A 15,700-nucleotide genomic window follows, 5' to 3' on the forward strand; every position below is an offset into this window, starting at 1 on the left:
TTTAGTGACCGTTCGAAGTTACAATGGCACCGAAAAAAGGGAGCGTTTTTCATATTTGGGACTGTTGTGGCATCCCCAAGGTCAAGGGATCAACTGACAAGTGACTCGTATTTATGACGGTCGCAATGTCCCGGCGTCACATGATCTCCTTGGGTGGCATTCTGACAAGCAAAGTCTATGACAGTGTTTCTCAACTTTGGAAGCTTGAAGATGGGTGGACTTCAACTCCCAGAATCCCCCAGCCAGCGTTGCTGGCTGGGGGATTCTGGGAGTTGAAGTCCACCCATCTTCAAGCTTCCAAGGTTGAGAAACACTGGTCTATGGGGAAGCCAGATAGGCTTCAAAACTGTGTTTTCTAACTTAGCCACTGTGGTGATTCGCTTAACAACAGGGGCAAGGAAAGGTCGTAAATCGGGGCAAAATTCACTTAACACCCGTCTCGCTTAGTAACAGGACTTTGGGGCTCAATTGTGGTTGTAAGTCAAAGACTACCCTGTACTGACTTTCATATCTCCTATTTAAGTGTTTCATGACCCAACTATGGAACGTCTTCAGTGCGACATGAGAGTGGGGTTTGTGGAGGGGAGGGGGAGGGAGAGGGGGAGGAAGGGGAGGAAGGGAAGGGAAGAAAAGGAAAAGGAAAGGAAAGGGACTTGAAGGGAGGGAGGGAGGGAGGGAGGGCTGTGGGGGCCTTGGTGCTTTCTGAGCTTGATTGTTTTCTTGCAGACGTTTCAAGACTCAACTAGGATATATAATCAGTGCTGAAAGAGAGTGGGGTTTGTGGAGAAGAGGAGGAGGAGGGAGGGAGGGAGAGAGGGAGGGAGGGAGGGAGGGAGGGAGGAAGGAAGGAAGGAAGGAAGGAAGGAAGGAAGGAAGGAAGGAAGGAAGGAAGGAAGGAAGGAAGGGAAGGAACAAAGGAAGAAAAAGATGGAAGGAAGGAAAAGATGGAAGGAAGGAAGGAAGGAAGGAAAAGATGGATGGAAGGAAGGAAGGAAGAGATGGAAGGAAGGAAAAGATGGAAGGAAGGAAGGAAGGAAGGAAAAGATGGAAGGAAGGAAGGAAGGAAAGAAAAGATGAAAGGAAGGAAGGAAGAGAAGGAAGGAAGGAAGGAAGAGATGGAAGGAAGGAAAAGACTGAAGGAAGGAAGGAAGGTAGGAAAAGATGGAAGGAAGGAAGGTAGGAAGAGATGGAAGGAAGGAAAAGATGGAAGGAAGGAAGGAAGGAAGGAAGGAAGGAAGGAAGGAAGGAAGGAAGGAAAAGATGAAAGGAAGGAAGGAAGAGAAGGAAGGAAGGAAGGAAGAGATGGAAGGAAGGAAGGAAGGGAAGGAACAAAGGAAGAAAAAGATGGAAGGAAGGAAAGGATGGAAGGAAGGAAGGAAGGAAGAGATGGAAGGAAGGAAAAGATGGAAGGAAGGAAGGAAGGAAAAGATGGAAGGAAGGAAGGAAGGAAAAGATGAAAGGAAGGAAGAGAAGGAAGGAAGGAAGGAAGAGATGGAAGGAAGGAAAAGACTGAAGGAAGGAAGGAAGGTAGGAAAAGATGGAAGGAAGGAAGGTAGGAAGAGATGGAAGGAAGGAAAAGATGGAAGGAAGGAACGAAGGAAGGAAGGAAGGAAGGAAAAGATGGAAGGAAGGAAGAAAAGGAAGGAAGGAAAGAAGGAAGGAAGAGATGGAAGGAAGGAAAAGATGGAAGGAAGGAAGGAAGGAAGGAAGGAAAAGATGGAAGGAAGGAACGAAGGAAGGAAAGAAGGAAGAGAAGGAAGGAAGGAAAAGATGGATGGAAGGAAAAGATGGATGGAAGGAAGGAAGGAAGGTAGGGGTCCTTGGTGCTCTCCGGCCTTAGTGATCTTCATGCACATTTCATGATCCAACTAGGTAACATGATCAGTGCCAGAAGGAGGTGGGGTTTGCTGTCTGTATGCACGTGGCTATATAAACAGGGAGCCAAGCTCTAACAACAGGGGACAAACGCAGCACCTAACTGCTGTGACACACCCTCCATCTTGCATTGCAGCAACACAACACCACTTTTGTGGGTTCTAACCAAAGCATCAGACGCGGCATGTGCCCCCGAAACCATTCACTGATCTTTTCAGGAAAGCGCCTTCTTGCAACGCATTGCAAATATCACAACTCATCACACCTTTGGAACACTTCTTCCTCCTCCGAGGAGTTGGGCCAAGGCGCCTACAGGAATCTCGGCTGCCCGGTCTCTGGCTGAGGGGCTGCGTCAGGGCGGCCGTGCCTTCTGGGCTCTGCCGAAGAACTTCACAATCGCTCGCTGTCAGGCGGAGTTGCTTGAAAGACCTCACTGACCCAACAAGAAAACCCCCCGAAAAACGGCACTGGATAAGAGAAGACCTCTTAATGAAAGACAAAAAACAGGGACCCATTGCAAACCCAGACCCCAACCCTCTGCAAACCGCAATTGATGGTTTAAGTGTGGCCACTGCCGATCGCATTTTAAGCAATCAACCAGGGTTCATCCGACCATCACTCAGCATGAAGAATTCAGAGTAGCCTAATAGCACAGCATAGTAATATAGTTCAGCACAGAGTAGCGAGATAGGAGGCAAATAAATGTAACCAATGAAAAAAAGTGGTTTGGCTTCCAAGCAAAATGGTTGTTAAAATATGTGAGGTTTGGTGCATTCCCCCATGATTTCATTTATATTTAGTTACCGTAGTTAGGCGATGTAGATGATGTAGATAGATAGATGATAGATAGATAGATAGATAGATAGATAGATAGATAGATAGATAGATAGATAGATATGGATGGATGGATGGATGGATGGATGGATGGATGGATGGATGGATGATAGAGATGATAATCAACACAGACAGATGATTGATAGGTAGGTAGGTAGGTAGGTAGGTAGGTAGGTAGGTAGATAGATAGATAGATAGATAGATAGATATGGATGGATGATAGAGATGATAGACAACACAGAGATGATAGAGACTAGATAGATAGATAGATAGATAGATAGATAGATAGATAGATAGCTATGGATGGATGGATGGATGGATGGATGGATGATAGAGATGATAGACAACACAGATGATTGATAGATATAGGTAGGTAGGTAGGTAGGTAGATAGATATGGATGGATGGATGGATGGATGATAGAGATGATAGACAACACAGACAGATGATTGATAGATGTAGGTAGGTAGGTAGGTAGGTAGATAGATAGATAGATAGATAGATAGATAGATAGATAGATAGATAGATATGGATGGATGGATGATAGAGATGATAGGCAATACAGATAGATGGTTGATTGATTGATTGATAGATGTAGGTAGGTAGATAGATAGATAGATATGGATGGATGATAGATGAGGGATGGATATAGAGATGATAGACAACACAGACAGATGATAGAGACTAGATAGATAGATAGATAGATAGATAGATAGATAGATAGATAGATATGGATGGATGATAGAGATGATAGACAACACAGACATGATAGAGACTAGATAGATAGATAGATAGATAGATAGATAGATAGATAGATATGGATGGATGGATGGATGGATGGATGATAGAGATGATAGACAACACAGATGACTGATATATGTAGGTAGGTAGGTAGGTAGATAGATAGATATGGATGGATGATAGAGATGATAGACAACACAGACAGATGATTGATAGATTGATTGATAGATGTAGGTAGGTAGGTAAATAGATAGATATGGATGGATGATAGATGATGATGGATGGATATAGAGATGATAGACAACACAGACAGATGATAGAGACTAGATAGATAGATAGATAGATAGATAGATAGATAGATAGATAGATAGATAGATAGGGATAGGGATGATAAAAAGACAACACAGACAGACAGATGAGAGACATGATAGATTGGTAGAGAGAGGGTGGGTGGGTGGAAATAGACGGACAAAGAGAGAGCGTTTTGTCTATGATCGTAGACTGTGTGTGTGCATACATGTATGTGCGCACACATACACAAACACACTAGAGAGCGGGGGGAGAGGAGAGGGAGAAAGACAGGGATATATATGCTATATTTCTATTTCTCAAAAGAAAATATATATAAACCCATACCCCACACACACACCTACACACACCCCTATACAAGCCCTCTCTCAGTGCCCAGGTTGACCTTTCATGCAAAGGGATCATCGTTGTTTGCCTGTTTCATTCATACATGCCGCCCATCTCCCTCTCCCAAGCGAGTCCGGCTGGCTCAACAGTAATAAAACTGAACTTCTGGCTGCCTGGAAAGAGATTTTAATTTCCTCTATCCTTCCCCTTAAGGCAGTGTTTCTCAACCTTGGAAGCTTGAAGATGGGTGGACTTCAACTCCCAGAATCCCCCAGCCAGCGCTGCTGGCTGGGGGATTCTGGGAGTTGAAGTCCACCCATCTTCAAGCTTCCAAGGTTGAGAAGCACTGCCTTAAGGCATCCCATTAACAAGCCCTTCCTTTTAATGTGCCTTAAACTGCCGTTTTTCAACCTTTAAGACTTGTGGACTCCCACTCCCAGAATCCCCCACCCTGCATGCAGGGGATGATAGGACGTGTAATACCCCCCCCCAATATCTGGAGGGCGCCAGGTTGACGATGGTAGGGTTGCAACTGACTTTCATTTTTTTTCCCCACCCCACCCAAAGAAATTCAATTACTTTCCTCCAAAATCCGGAATGGGAAATAATTCTGCTCGGATGACAATGCTTTCCCAGCTCCCCAATACCAAGAATCTAATTAGCAAATTAATTGCATTTTAATTTAAAGTTGACAACTTGAACTTACTTTGACTTCCGCCTAATTTGCAAACATTGCAGGCGCAGCGCAACTCGTTCCCACCGAGCGCAATCTAACCTGATGGCGCTTCGGCCAAACGAAACCCCGCCTCTTTGCCCACACGACTGATGGGTCTCTGCCGCCCTATCGCAGAGCTCGCTTCTTCATTGCTCCTCCTCCTCCTTACTGCAGAAGAGTTGCCCGGTGCGGACCAATGAATAGTCGCGAGCGATTGGACGGGCCCGCCCCCTCCTTAAAAGAGATGCAGAAAAACTACAAGCATAGAGTACCGCGCAGGACTCGCTTCCGGTTCTCCCGCGCGCTTGGGCGGGGGGGAAAGGAGGAATTTAGCCCTTCCTTTGAGGTCTGCCGCAGAGCATTCTGGGAGGATAAAAAATCCCGATATGACTTTGTCCCTGGTTCGAGTCCAAATAGGGACCCATTATAGGCAGTCCTCGACTTACGACCACAATTGTGCCAACCTTTGTTGCTAAATTAGTTTTAAATTAGTTTTGCCTCATTTTACGACCTTTCTCGCCACAGTTGTTAAGTGAGGCACTGCAGTTGTTAAGTGGGTCAATGGTCGTTAAGCGAATCTGGCTTCCCCACTGACTTTGCTTTGTCAGACGTTTGCCAAAGGGGAATCCCGGGACGCTGCCACCGTCATAAATACAAGTCGGTCACCAAAGGTCTGAACTTTGATCACGTGACCGTAGAGATGCTGCGACGGTCATAAGTGTGAGAAAGCCACGTCACTTAAAGAGCTGGGGCCAGAAAGGTTGTAAAATGTGGCAAAACTCACTTAACTGTCTCACTTAGCGACATAAATTTTGGGCTCCGTTGTTAAGTCGAGGACGACCTGGAGTTAACTCTTTTAACAAAATACATTTAATTATTTCTCTGTAAAAAAATGGGAAGTATGGACTCTGAAATATAACTCTTAAAAGTATTAAGAATTAATAGTATTCTTAATACTATTTTTTTAATGGAGAGAGGGGACCGAGAAGGCCAAAAGAATAGTCTTCATGAGGTCCCCTCATCAGGGATGCAACCAAGAGTATCGTCTTTGTAAGCTGAGAGTTTGGCAGCCCCAAGTTGATATTGGCTGAGCTTGGAAAAAAAATCGGTGGGATCAGATCCGGCTCGCTGGGTGGGAGGAGAGGCAAGTCTAAAGGCAACTGAGAAGTTAAAAGAAAAACTGTCCAGGAAGGACACCACAGTCGGTTGTGTTGCTGAGACCTCCGGGAGGCCTCCCAGAAATCAGCAGGAATCAAGCTGGACTTTGAAGTGTGTTTTAAAAATCTGCTCGACCTGTAACTCTACAAAGGGATGGAGCAGTTCCAAAATAATTTTATGTCTGGGTATTTTTATTTATTTATTTATTTGTTTCCATTTCTATACCGCCCTTCTCCAAATAGGACTCAGGGCGGTGAACAGCCAAAGTAAAAAACAGAGCATACAAAATTTAAAAACAGTATTAAAATAATTAAATATTTTGGCCGTAAATTAAAACAACCCAATTTAAAATCAATTTAAAATTGTGTAACACAATCTTCCCTTCTATATCTCTCTCCTGCCATCTAGTGGCCAATGGATTGTTTTTCATCCATAGTGTGTGTGTATATCCATCCGTCCGTCCATCTATCCATCCATCTTCTATCAGATTTCATCCATCCTCTACTCCATCCATTACTCTATGTAACTCTCTCTTCTATCCAATACAATCTATCATCTTCCATCCATCCATCCTTCTATATTTCATCCATCCATCCACTCTTATCTATATCTATCAATCATCTTATCATCTATCTATCATTTAGATAGGGATAGATTTAGATAGGTGATGATAGATAGATAGATAGATAGATAGATAGATAGATAGATAGATAGATGATATAGTTATAGGATAAAATCTTTCCCATAACTATATCTATCTATCTACTTATCTACCTACATATCTACCTATCATCTATCTATCTATCTATCTATCTATCTATCTATCTATTTATCTATCTATCTATCAATCATCTCTATCATCCATCCATCCATATTTCATGAAGAAGGAAACCATCAAACCATTGTGACTCATATCAATTACTGGTTTATTTATTGATTGGGGGGGGGGTCAGATCCATTAATAACATTATAAGCAAGCAAAGTACACTTCTCACCATTTAACCAGAACAATTTTTATTTCAAAAAATAGTGCAAATATTACTTTGTTCCCGAAGAACAAATGAGAAAGTGCTAAAGAGTTATTGGAAAGCGACAGAGAGTTTCCTTCCCTTTCTAACATCATTTGGGAGGATGACCTTATTTTTTTTTACTTCTTTTTCATAGCAAAAATACTTTAAAAAAACTCTCTTTATAAAAAGTGCAGCTGCAGGGCCCTGGCGTTAGTGCAAGATTGCTGGAATGGCTTAAATCTATAAAAAAAAACTTTTAGCGGATATAAAAAAAGCAGATTGTCTGATTTTGAGGAGCATTGAAACAGCCTCTCCCACCATGGAAGGCCACGAAGGGAACCAGAATTAAAACATTTTGATGCTTTCCATTTTTCTCTCGGTACGGAGAGTCAGTGGCTGATAAATTGGCCTAAAAACTCAAACACGTTTCCACCAGAATGCAGAGAGGCCTCCTCAGTTAAATCTACAGGCAGTCCTCGACTTACAACAGTTCATTTAGTGACTAACTGTCAAGCGTCCGAATTTCAATCACATGACCATGGGGATGGCGCAAAAGTTTTACGTTTGAAAGCGGTCGTCATCCTCCTCCTTTGCTTGTCAGAAGTGCCGTTGTAACTTTGAATGGTCAATAAACAGAGTTTGTTGTAAATCGAGGACTATTTATATTGCAAGTTAACTCTGCCCACAGTCAGGAGTTCGATCCTGGCCTGCTCAAGGTCGACTCAGCCTTCCGTCCTTCTGAGGTCGGTAAATTGAGGACCCTGATGGTTGGGGGCAAGAGGCTGACTCTCTAAACTGCTTAAAGAGGGCTGTGAAGCACTATAAAGCAGTATATAAATCTAAGTGCTATTGCTAAATGCTAAGGAAAGGAGAGGAAGGAAGGAAGGAAGGAAGGAAGGAAGGAAGGAAGGAAGAAAGGGCCGTGCTGGTGCAGTGGTTAGAATGCAGTATTGCAGGCTAACTCCACCCACTGCCAGGAGTTCGATCCTGACCAGCTCATGGTTGACTCAGCCTTCCATCCTTCCGAGGTGGGTAAAATGAGGACCCAGATGGTTGGGGGCAACAGGCTGACTCTGTAAACCGCTTAGAGAGGGCTGTAAAAGCACTGTGAAGCGGTATATAAGTCTAAGGGCTATTGCCAGTCCTTTTGATATGATGGCAGATGTAGGAAATTTCAGCCAAGAGAACCACCAGCCCTGGAGTCTGAGAAATGTCTATGGAGATTCTCAGTCCTCCAGGTCATGGCTGTTCCAAAAAGTGATTTTTTTTTCAAGAGGCAAGTGGACTTTCTCCTTTTTTTCTTTTGAAGACATCAGAACCGAAGAAGCTTCTGGGATGAGAAGCGAAACGTCTTCAAAGAAAAACCAGAAAGTCCAGTTGCCTCTTGGAAAAAATGTTCAGGCTGTAAGGACAGCAGTACACGCATCCCCAGTAAAACAACTGTGAACAGGCATTTGTCTGAAAGGGTATGTATTCTCCTGCTTGAGCAGGGGGCTGGACTAGATGACCTCCAAGGTCCCTTCCAGCTCTATTCCTATCCCATTCAGTACTCTATTCTATTCCTAATTCTATTCCATATTTTATATTCTATTCCAGGGGTGTCAAACTCGATTTCATTGAGGGCCACATCAAGGTTGTGTTTGACCTTGGGAGGGGGGACAGGGTGGGAGTGGCCGACTCAACGTCACTCCTGTCAGGGGTGCGCAAGTGGTCTGCCGGTGAAAACAGGCTCCCGAGTTCCATTTCGGCTGCAACCAGGGGTAAAATGCACCCAGTTCGAACCGGTTCGGCTGAACCGGTAGCGATGGCGGCACGAGGCTCCGTCCATCTGCCCGGTTGTCATTATTTCCTGGTTTTAACCAGGAAGTAAACTGTCTTTTTACCCTCTGCGCATGCGCAGAGGGTCCGTGCACGCGCACTTCCGAACTGGTTGGGACGGTAAGTAGATTTCACCCCTGGCTGCAACCCTCTGCCAGTGAAAACAGAGCTTGAAAGGCCGTCAGCGGCCCTTCCAAGCTGCATTTTTGCTGGCAGAGGCGCTCCAGGCTGATCTTTTGCTGTTTTCAGGGCAGCCCTGCAGGCCAGATCTAAGCATCCCATGGGACGGATCTGGCCCCCGGGCTTTGAGTTTGACACCCCTGGACTAGAAGATCTCCAAAGTCCCTTCCAACCCTTCTATTCTATTCTATTCTATTCTATTCTATTCTATTCTATTCTATTCTATTCTATTCTATTCTATTCTATTCTATTCTATTCTATTCTATTCTATTCTATTCTATTCTATTCCATTCCATTCCATTCCATTCCATTCTATTCCATATATTCTATTCTATTCTATTCTATTCTATTCCATTCTATTCCATATATTCTATTCTATTCTATTCTATTCTATTCTATTCTATTCTATTCTATTCTATTCTATTCTATTCTATTCTTATTCCTGATTCTATTCTATTCTATTCTATTCCATTCCATTCCATATTCTATTCTATCCATCCCCATCCCCTATTCTATTCTATTCTATTCTAGTCTATTCTATTCTATTCTATTCTATTCTATTCTATTCTATTCTATTCTATTCCATTCCATTCCATTCCATTCCTATTCCTTATTCTATTCTATTCCTATTCTATTCTTATTCTTATTCCTATTCTTATTCTAATTTTAATTCTAATTCTATTCTATACATTTATATTCTATTCCTATTCTATTGTATTCCATTCCATTAAGACAAGCAACCTGGAATTAAGGAGAAACGTCCTAACCGTGAGCGCAATTAACCCGTGGAACTGCTTGCCACCAGATGTTGTATGGGCTTCATCACTGGAGGTTTTTAAAAAGAGACTGGACAGCCACTTGTCTGAAAAGGGATAGAGTTGCCTGCTTGAGCAAGGGGTGGGTGGGTGGGTGGGTGTGGTAGTGGACTAGAAGACCTCCAAGGTCCCTTGGAGCTCTATTCTGATGATTCTGACTCTCCAGGCAGCACAACAAGAGCATCAATCCCACATCAAGAGGATAACCTTCCTTTCTACATTCCTTGCTTTCTTTTGAAAAACACCCAGTGCAATTTTTGTTTTGTTTGTTTGAAGTACTTAAAAATCTTCAAGGAGGATGTGGACCTCGGAGGGAACCTCAATGGTTTCTGGGAGACGGGCTGGGCCCTGCGCCCTGGAAGATCCTGTGAGCTGTGCAATGGGGCCAAAACTGCGCGCACAAGAAGAACACAAAAATCCCTTTCTTTCGGTGTTGTCCACCTGCCGGAAAGAAGTTGAGGGGGGAAAAAAGTGAGGTTCGCGATACAGACAATCTCCCCCCACCAGCGTTCGTGGGACGTGGCTCTAAATAGCATCGTCCTGATTCTGGGGTTACTATAGAAGAGAATATTTGTAGCTTAGGGATGAACTGTGGGGTCCTTGGTGCTCTCTGAGCTTGGTGAATTTCTTGCAGATGTTTCATGACCCTCTACGTAACATCCTCAATGCTACAAGGGAGTAAGGCTTGTAGAAAGGAGGAGGAGGAGGAGGAGGAGGAGAAGGAGGAGGAGGAGGAGGAAGGCGACTGTGGAGTCCTTGGTTGTTTTCTTGCAGATGTTTTGTGACCCAACTAGGTAACATCATCAATGCTAGAAAGGGAGAGGTGTCAGAGAAGGAGGAGGAGAACTGTGGGGTCCTTGGTGCTCTCTTGCAGTCATTTTATTACCCAACAGGTAACAACCTCAGTTAGAAGCCTCCTAGCACAAGCTTTTTAGCACTGATGATGTTACCTAGTTGGGTAATAAAATGTCTGCAAGAAAACAACCAGGCTCAGAGAGCACCAAGGACCCCACACTCCATGTGTGACTCCGAATGGGGAGCAATCTGTCTCCAAACCATCGCTGCGAGGAACAAAGGCAAGAGAGGGAAATATTTCCATCTCCTGCTTGTAAGAGAAGTTGACCAGAAACACAGGTTTTAGTCTCCGGGCCTTTCATCATCTTACTTGCTCTTCTCTGTCTTTTTTTCAAAGTCTCCACATTTTTTGTTTTTGTAATGCAGTGACCAAAACTGGATGCAGCATTCCAGGTGTGGCTTTACTAGATTATATTCCTGAGCTAGTTGCCTACTAAAAGAAGATACGTACTTCCGGTTTGGTGTCATGGCGAGACAGTCGGGGAATTAGCGGGCTCTGATGAGCGCCGCGAAAACCTCGCTGACAAACCGCTGCCGATGGGTCTTTGGACCAGAACCGTCCTGTAGGGACGGGGAAGAAAGAGAAGCACCTCGGATGAGCAAGAGGAACAGATAAGTTCCTCGGAGGTCAGAGGGAACTCTCTGTGAGTCGTCGGCAGGGGGCGGCAGCCATGGCGGCTGCCATGAAGCTGGGACAACTGGACTAAGTGTAGAGTTGGAGGAAGAGAGGAACGGAATGGAGTCTTTCTGAAGCTGGGTGAGTGACAGCCAACTCAGGCTTGAATAACAACAAGAGAAACATCTTACAATTATAAGACCCCTAATGTGTAATAGCGGCTAAGGAGCATGGGGGCAAAGAAGACCTTGAAATGTAACTTTGAAGAGATAAAAACCCAATTGAAAATCGATTTTTCAATAAACTATTTGGAAACATTAAACAATCAGTTATGGTCAAAGGATTGGAAAGAAATAAAGAGATCCTTTTGTTTCCTTTTCCTTTTTAAATTGCAAAAAAACCCAAAAAGAATGGACAATAAGCTTTAAAAAGAGAAAAAAAAAGTGATGTATAAATAAAAAGGGAAAAAAGGAAAAAAGAAGTGAGAAGAGCTACAGTATTTTCCGGCGTATAAGACGACTGGGCGTATAAGACGACCCCCGACTTTTCCTGTTAAAATATAGGGTTTGGGCTATACTTGCCGTATAAGACTACCCCTCTTCCAACGCACACCAAATAAAAATTAAAAAACATCATCTGGCTCACCCACAATGTAAAAGCAGCTGTGCTAGACCCAAAATGGCCCCTGCAACAAGCAGGAACCTCACACAGCCACAAAAAGCCCCAAAAAACAACTTTCACACTTTACACACACAAAATTCCACATACAGCTTTGTGAGATTTTGTGTGTTTGTGTAGTTAGAGTGAAACACTACAGAAACACACTAGATCTCAGAAAGCTGCACAAATATTATTTTATTTTATTTTTATTTTTCTATGAAAGCTAAATTTAAAACTTCCTAAACTTTAAATGGCTAGGTCTAAAAAAGAACAACTAAAAAAAAACCCAATTAACTATTTTTTTTTAAAGCTCCCAAAGGGGAAAAAAACTTACCCAAGCTTTGTTTTGCTGGCTGAGGAATTCTGGGAGTTGAAGTCCACAACTCCCTGACTGCTTGATTGCAGGCAGGGAGTTGCCTGCTGATGGAATGGATTGCAGGCAAGCGAAGCAAGGCAAGCGTTGCGACTAGCAGCTAAGGTAAGCAAGCTGGAGGGGGAAAACTTTTTTTCTTTTACATGGCTCTGGCGATCCAAGCTAAGTTGCCTGATTAGCAGGCAACTCAGCTGGGATCGTCAGAACTTGGATTGCCAGAGCCATGTAAAAGAAAAAAAGTTTTTTTCCCTTTTAAATGGCTCTGGCGATCCCAGCTGAGTTGCCTGATTAGCAGGCAACTCAGCTGGGATGGTCAGAGCTTGGCTCGTCAGAGCCTTTCGGGCTGGTCTGCCTGGTTACAGGAGAACGACACCCGGCGTATAAGACGACCCCCGACTTTTGAGAAGAGTTTCATGTTTTAAAAAGTCATCTTATACGCCGGAAAATACGGTACTTAAATTTGGACTGGACTTTAAATATGATCTGATATTTTTAAACTGAAAAAGAAAAAGAGAAGCTAAGTAAGAACCTGATGTAATTGATACAAAATGGATACTTGTTAAGCAATTGGAAATTGTGGATTGCAGAGAGACACCATCTGGAGTAAAAAGGAACATTGCAACTTGATTCTTTGTTTTGGAAAATTGTGAACTTCACAGATAACAACCGTGAGAATTTGTGGAGGAAGATTTTCTTGTCTACAAGAGGTTTGACTTTTGGAGAATTAAAAAAAGTAATAGAAGGGAATACAACGGAACTTTCATAATTGGAATAATTATTTGACTTGGAGAATGGAAATAAGAGAAATAACTACAATGCTGCATAGAGGACAAAAATTCGAGGATATAAAAATTGAAATGGAGTATACACGAGTGGACAAGAAAATGAAGATGGAGAAATAAGATATAGAAGTGGAAAATAAAGAAGATAAAGACATTGTGATTAAATATGAATAAATAATTGAACATGTGAATAGTAACAATAAAAAGGAGGTCTCTAGAGATTATATTGAGATTAACAGTAATATAATGATGATTATATGGGTAATCATCATTATATTATTTATCATAATAGTAAATGATAAAAGAATAAAAGGTTGGAAAATATTAAGGAAATTAAAAAAGTCCAGGACTTGGATTTATAAAATGACTATATTGAGATTAACAAATATGAGAAGAAATATGTTACAGGCATTTAGAAATGAAATAGGGATTGAAGCTAAAATATATGGAAAATAGACATGTTAAAAGAAAATATAGCAATGGATATAATGCACTAATTTTTTATTAAGATGTTAGAAAGTACCACTTGAGAAAACTGATGGTTATAATAATTGGGATATTGTTTAAATACCTACAACAATTGTTATAATTTGAATATTTTAATAACATATCTACAAAAGTAAAAGATGATTACGCTGGGATTAACAGTGAGAAAAATAAAGATGAGTACACTGGGATTAACAGTGTAATTGTTTTGATCAAGTAAATATGTGTTATTTTTTTAAAAAATGGTATTAGTTAAATATGTGATTTACGATTAAGAAATAATTATTATGGCAAAATAGAATAGATAAAATGTTGTTAAAGATGACAAAAAAATGAACAAATTGATGACCGGATCAAAGCTCTGTTCCGAAAAGATGTGATTTGTATGTTTGGGAAAAAAATTAAAAAAAACGTTTTGTAAAAAAATAAAATAAAAGAAGATACGTACTCCAAAAGGATGATTTATCCTTTTCAGGATTAGCACAGGATCCGCTGGGATGGGCACTCCGCAGTGTACACAGTCCGGTGGTGTCGTATTGGAGAGTGTGGTAGATAATTCAAACCGGACAGACAAACCGGACTCCTTGGGCAAAAAACAAGCAAGACCAGAAGCGCTTAGCCAGCTAGGAAACCAAGGGGCTCCTTCCTGAGCATTGGAATACAGGCAGGGGTGAAATGGTCCCAGTTCAGACCGGATCACCTGATCCGGTAGCGATGGTAGCGGGTGATTCGGAGAACCGGTAGCAAAAATCCCTGCCCCTCCCCCATGCCCAGCTGAGCCGCGGGATCATCAGAGGCTTTTTTTTTTAACTTTTAAAAGCATTTTTTTCTACAACCCCTTTGGCCGAAAAAATCCTTTTAAAAGTAAAAAAAAAAGCCTCTGAGGATCGTGCAACTCAGCTAGGATCGTCAGAGGCTTTTAAAAGCATTTTTTCTACAACCTCGGCCAAAGAGGTTATAGAAAAAATGCTTTTAAAAGTTAAAAAAAAAAAAAAAAGTTGGCCACGCCCACCGTCACATTACCCCCCCAAGCCACGCCCACAGAACTGGTAGTAACAAATTTTACATTTCACCACTGAATACAGGTACCGTGTTTCCCTGAAACAAAGACCTCTCCGAATAATAAGCCCAATCAGGCTTTTCAGCGCATGAGATAAAATAAGACACCCCCCCCGGCAAAATAAGACCCCCCCACCAACTACTTACACATATGCGCAGCTGGTCCCGCCATTTCCTGTGGTTGCTTGCCACGCAAACACCATGAGATGAGGAGGTGAGGCCGGAGGGAGGGGGGAAAGGTGGGGGGAACATGTCCCATGCACCCCACACGCCTTTACTGTGCCTACCAGTAATGCTGATGGCCGCCGCAAAAAGAACAGAAGGCCAGCGACGCGCCTCGTGCCCCATTCCTGCCTCTTGCTTAGCTACCTGCTGTCAACTTGCAAAGCTTTCAAGTTGCCATGAGCAGGAAGGAGAGAGAACTGATGGAGCTGATTGATTTCCCTAACTGAAACTACATTCCACAGAAGCCTTTCTATGCAATCAGTAGGGGAGTTTTGGGTTTCCCAGCCAGCCAAAGTGGTTAATTGGAGAATGTGATTTATGACATGGCCAGGGAGGAAGGGAGAGACAGGGTCAGAGGGGAACGTAAATCTACGTGGGATTAGTTCTGAATATTGCCAAAATGGTGCTCCTATTAAATGAACTGTATTTCTTTTGAAGTTTGGCTCGTGGCTCTTGAATTAATTAGGGCATCTTTCGGAAACTTCACACCCACCCCTTTTAGGAATATAATTTGGGGGTGGCAGTCGGGGTGGGCGAGAAGCGGGCGCATGTCTTACCTTTCTAGCTCCGTCGCGTTCCTCGTCGTTGTGTCCAGAGAAACCGGCTGTAAAAGAAAACTTCTCGCGAGTTTGAGAAGTTTGATTGAACTCGCAAAAAGGTTGGGTTTTTTTACAACGTGTTTCCCTGGATACGATGACAAGGAACGGCAACGGAACTGGAAAGGTAAAACGTGCATCTCACTTCTCGCCTGCCCCACCTGCCACCCCCAAATTGCATCCCTAAAGCGGGCAGGGGGCTAAGCAAGGGGCAGGAGCCCTGCCATGCCATGCCTGGAGAGGGGAGAAGAGACAGCAAGGGGACCA

At 42.9% G+C, this 15,700-nt stretch overlaps 1 protein-coding gene across 1 annotated transcript in view; it reads right to left on the reverse strand.

The window, feature by feature from the left end:
- Positions 1 to 6,879: 6,879 nt before the first annotated feature.
- The window catches only part of LOC139319656 (F-box DNA helicase 1-like), a 65,456-nt gene continuing 56,635 nt past the window's right edge, over positions 6,880 to 15,700 (reverse strand). The window contains exons 19-20 of the mRNA XM_070947603.1: positions 14,002 to 14,136; positions 6,880 to 10,222 (exon numbers count right to left, since the gene is read on the reverse strand). Coding sequence (XP_070803704.1) covers positions 10,061 to 10,222; positions 14,002 to 14,136 — 297 coding nt within the window. The 3' untranslated portion in view covers positions 6,880 to 10,060. The remainder of the gene's footprint in view (positions 10,223 to 14,001; positions 14,137 to 15,700) is intronic.

Source organism: Pituophis catenifer, unplaced genomic scaffold, assembly GCF_029215685.1.
Source record: "Pituophis catenifer annectens isolate HBS135680 unplaced genomic scaffold, rPitCat1.0.hap2 SCAF_7, whole genome shotgun sequence".
NCBI classification, from domain to species: domain Eukaryota; kingdom Metazoa; phylum Chordata; class Lepidosauria; order Squamata; family Colubridae; genus Pituophis; species Pituophis catenifer.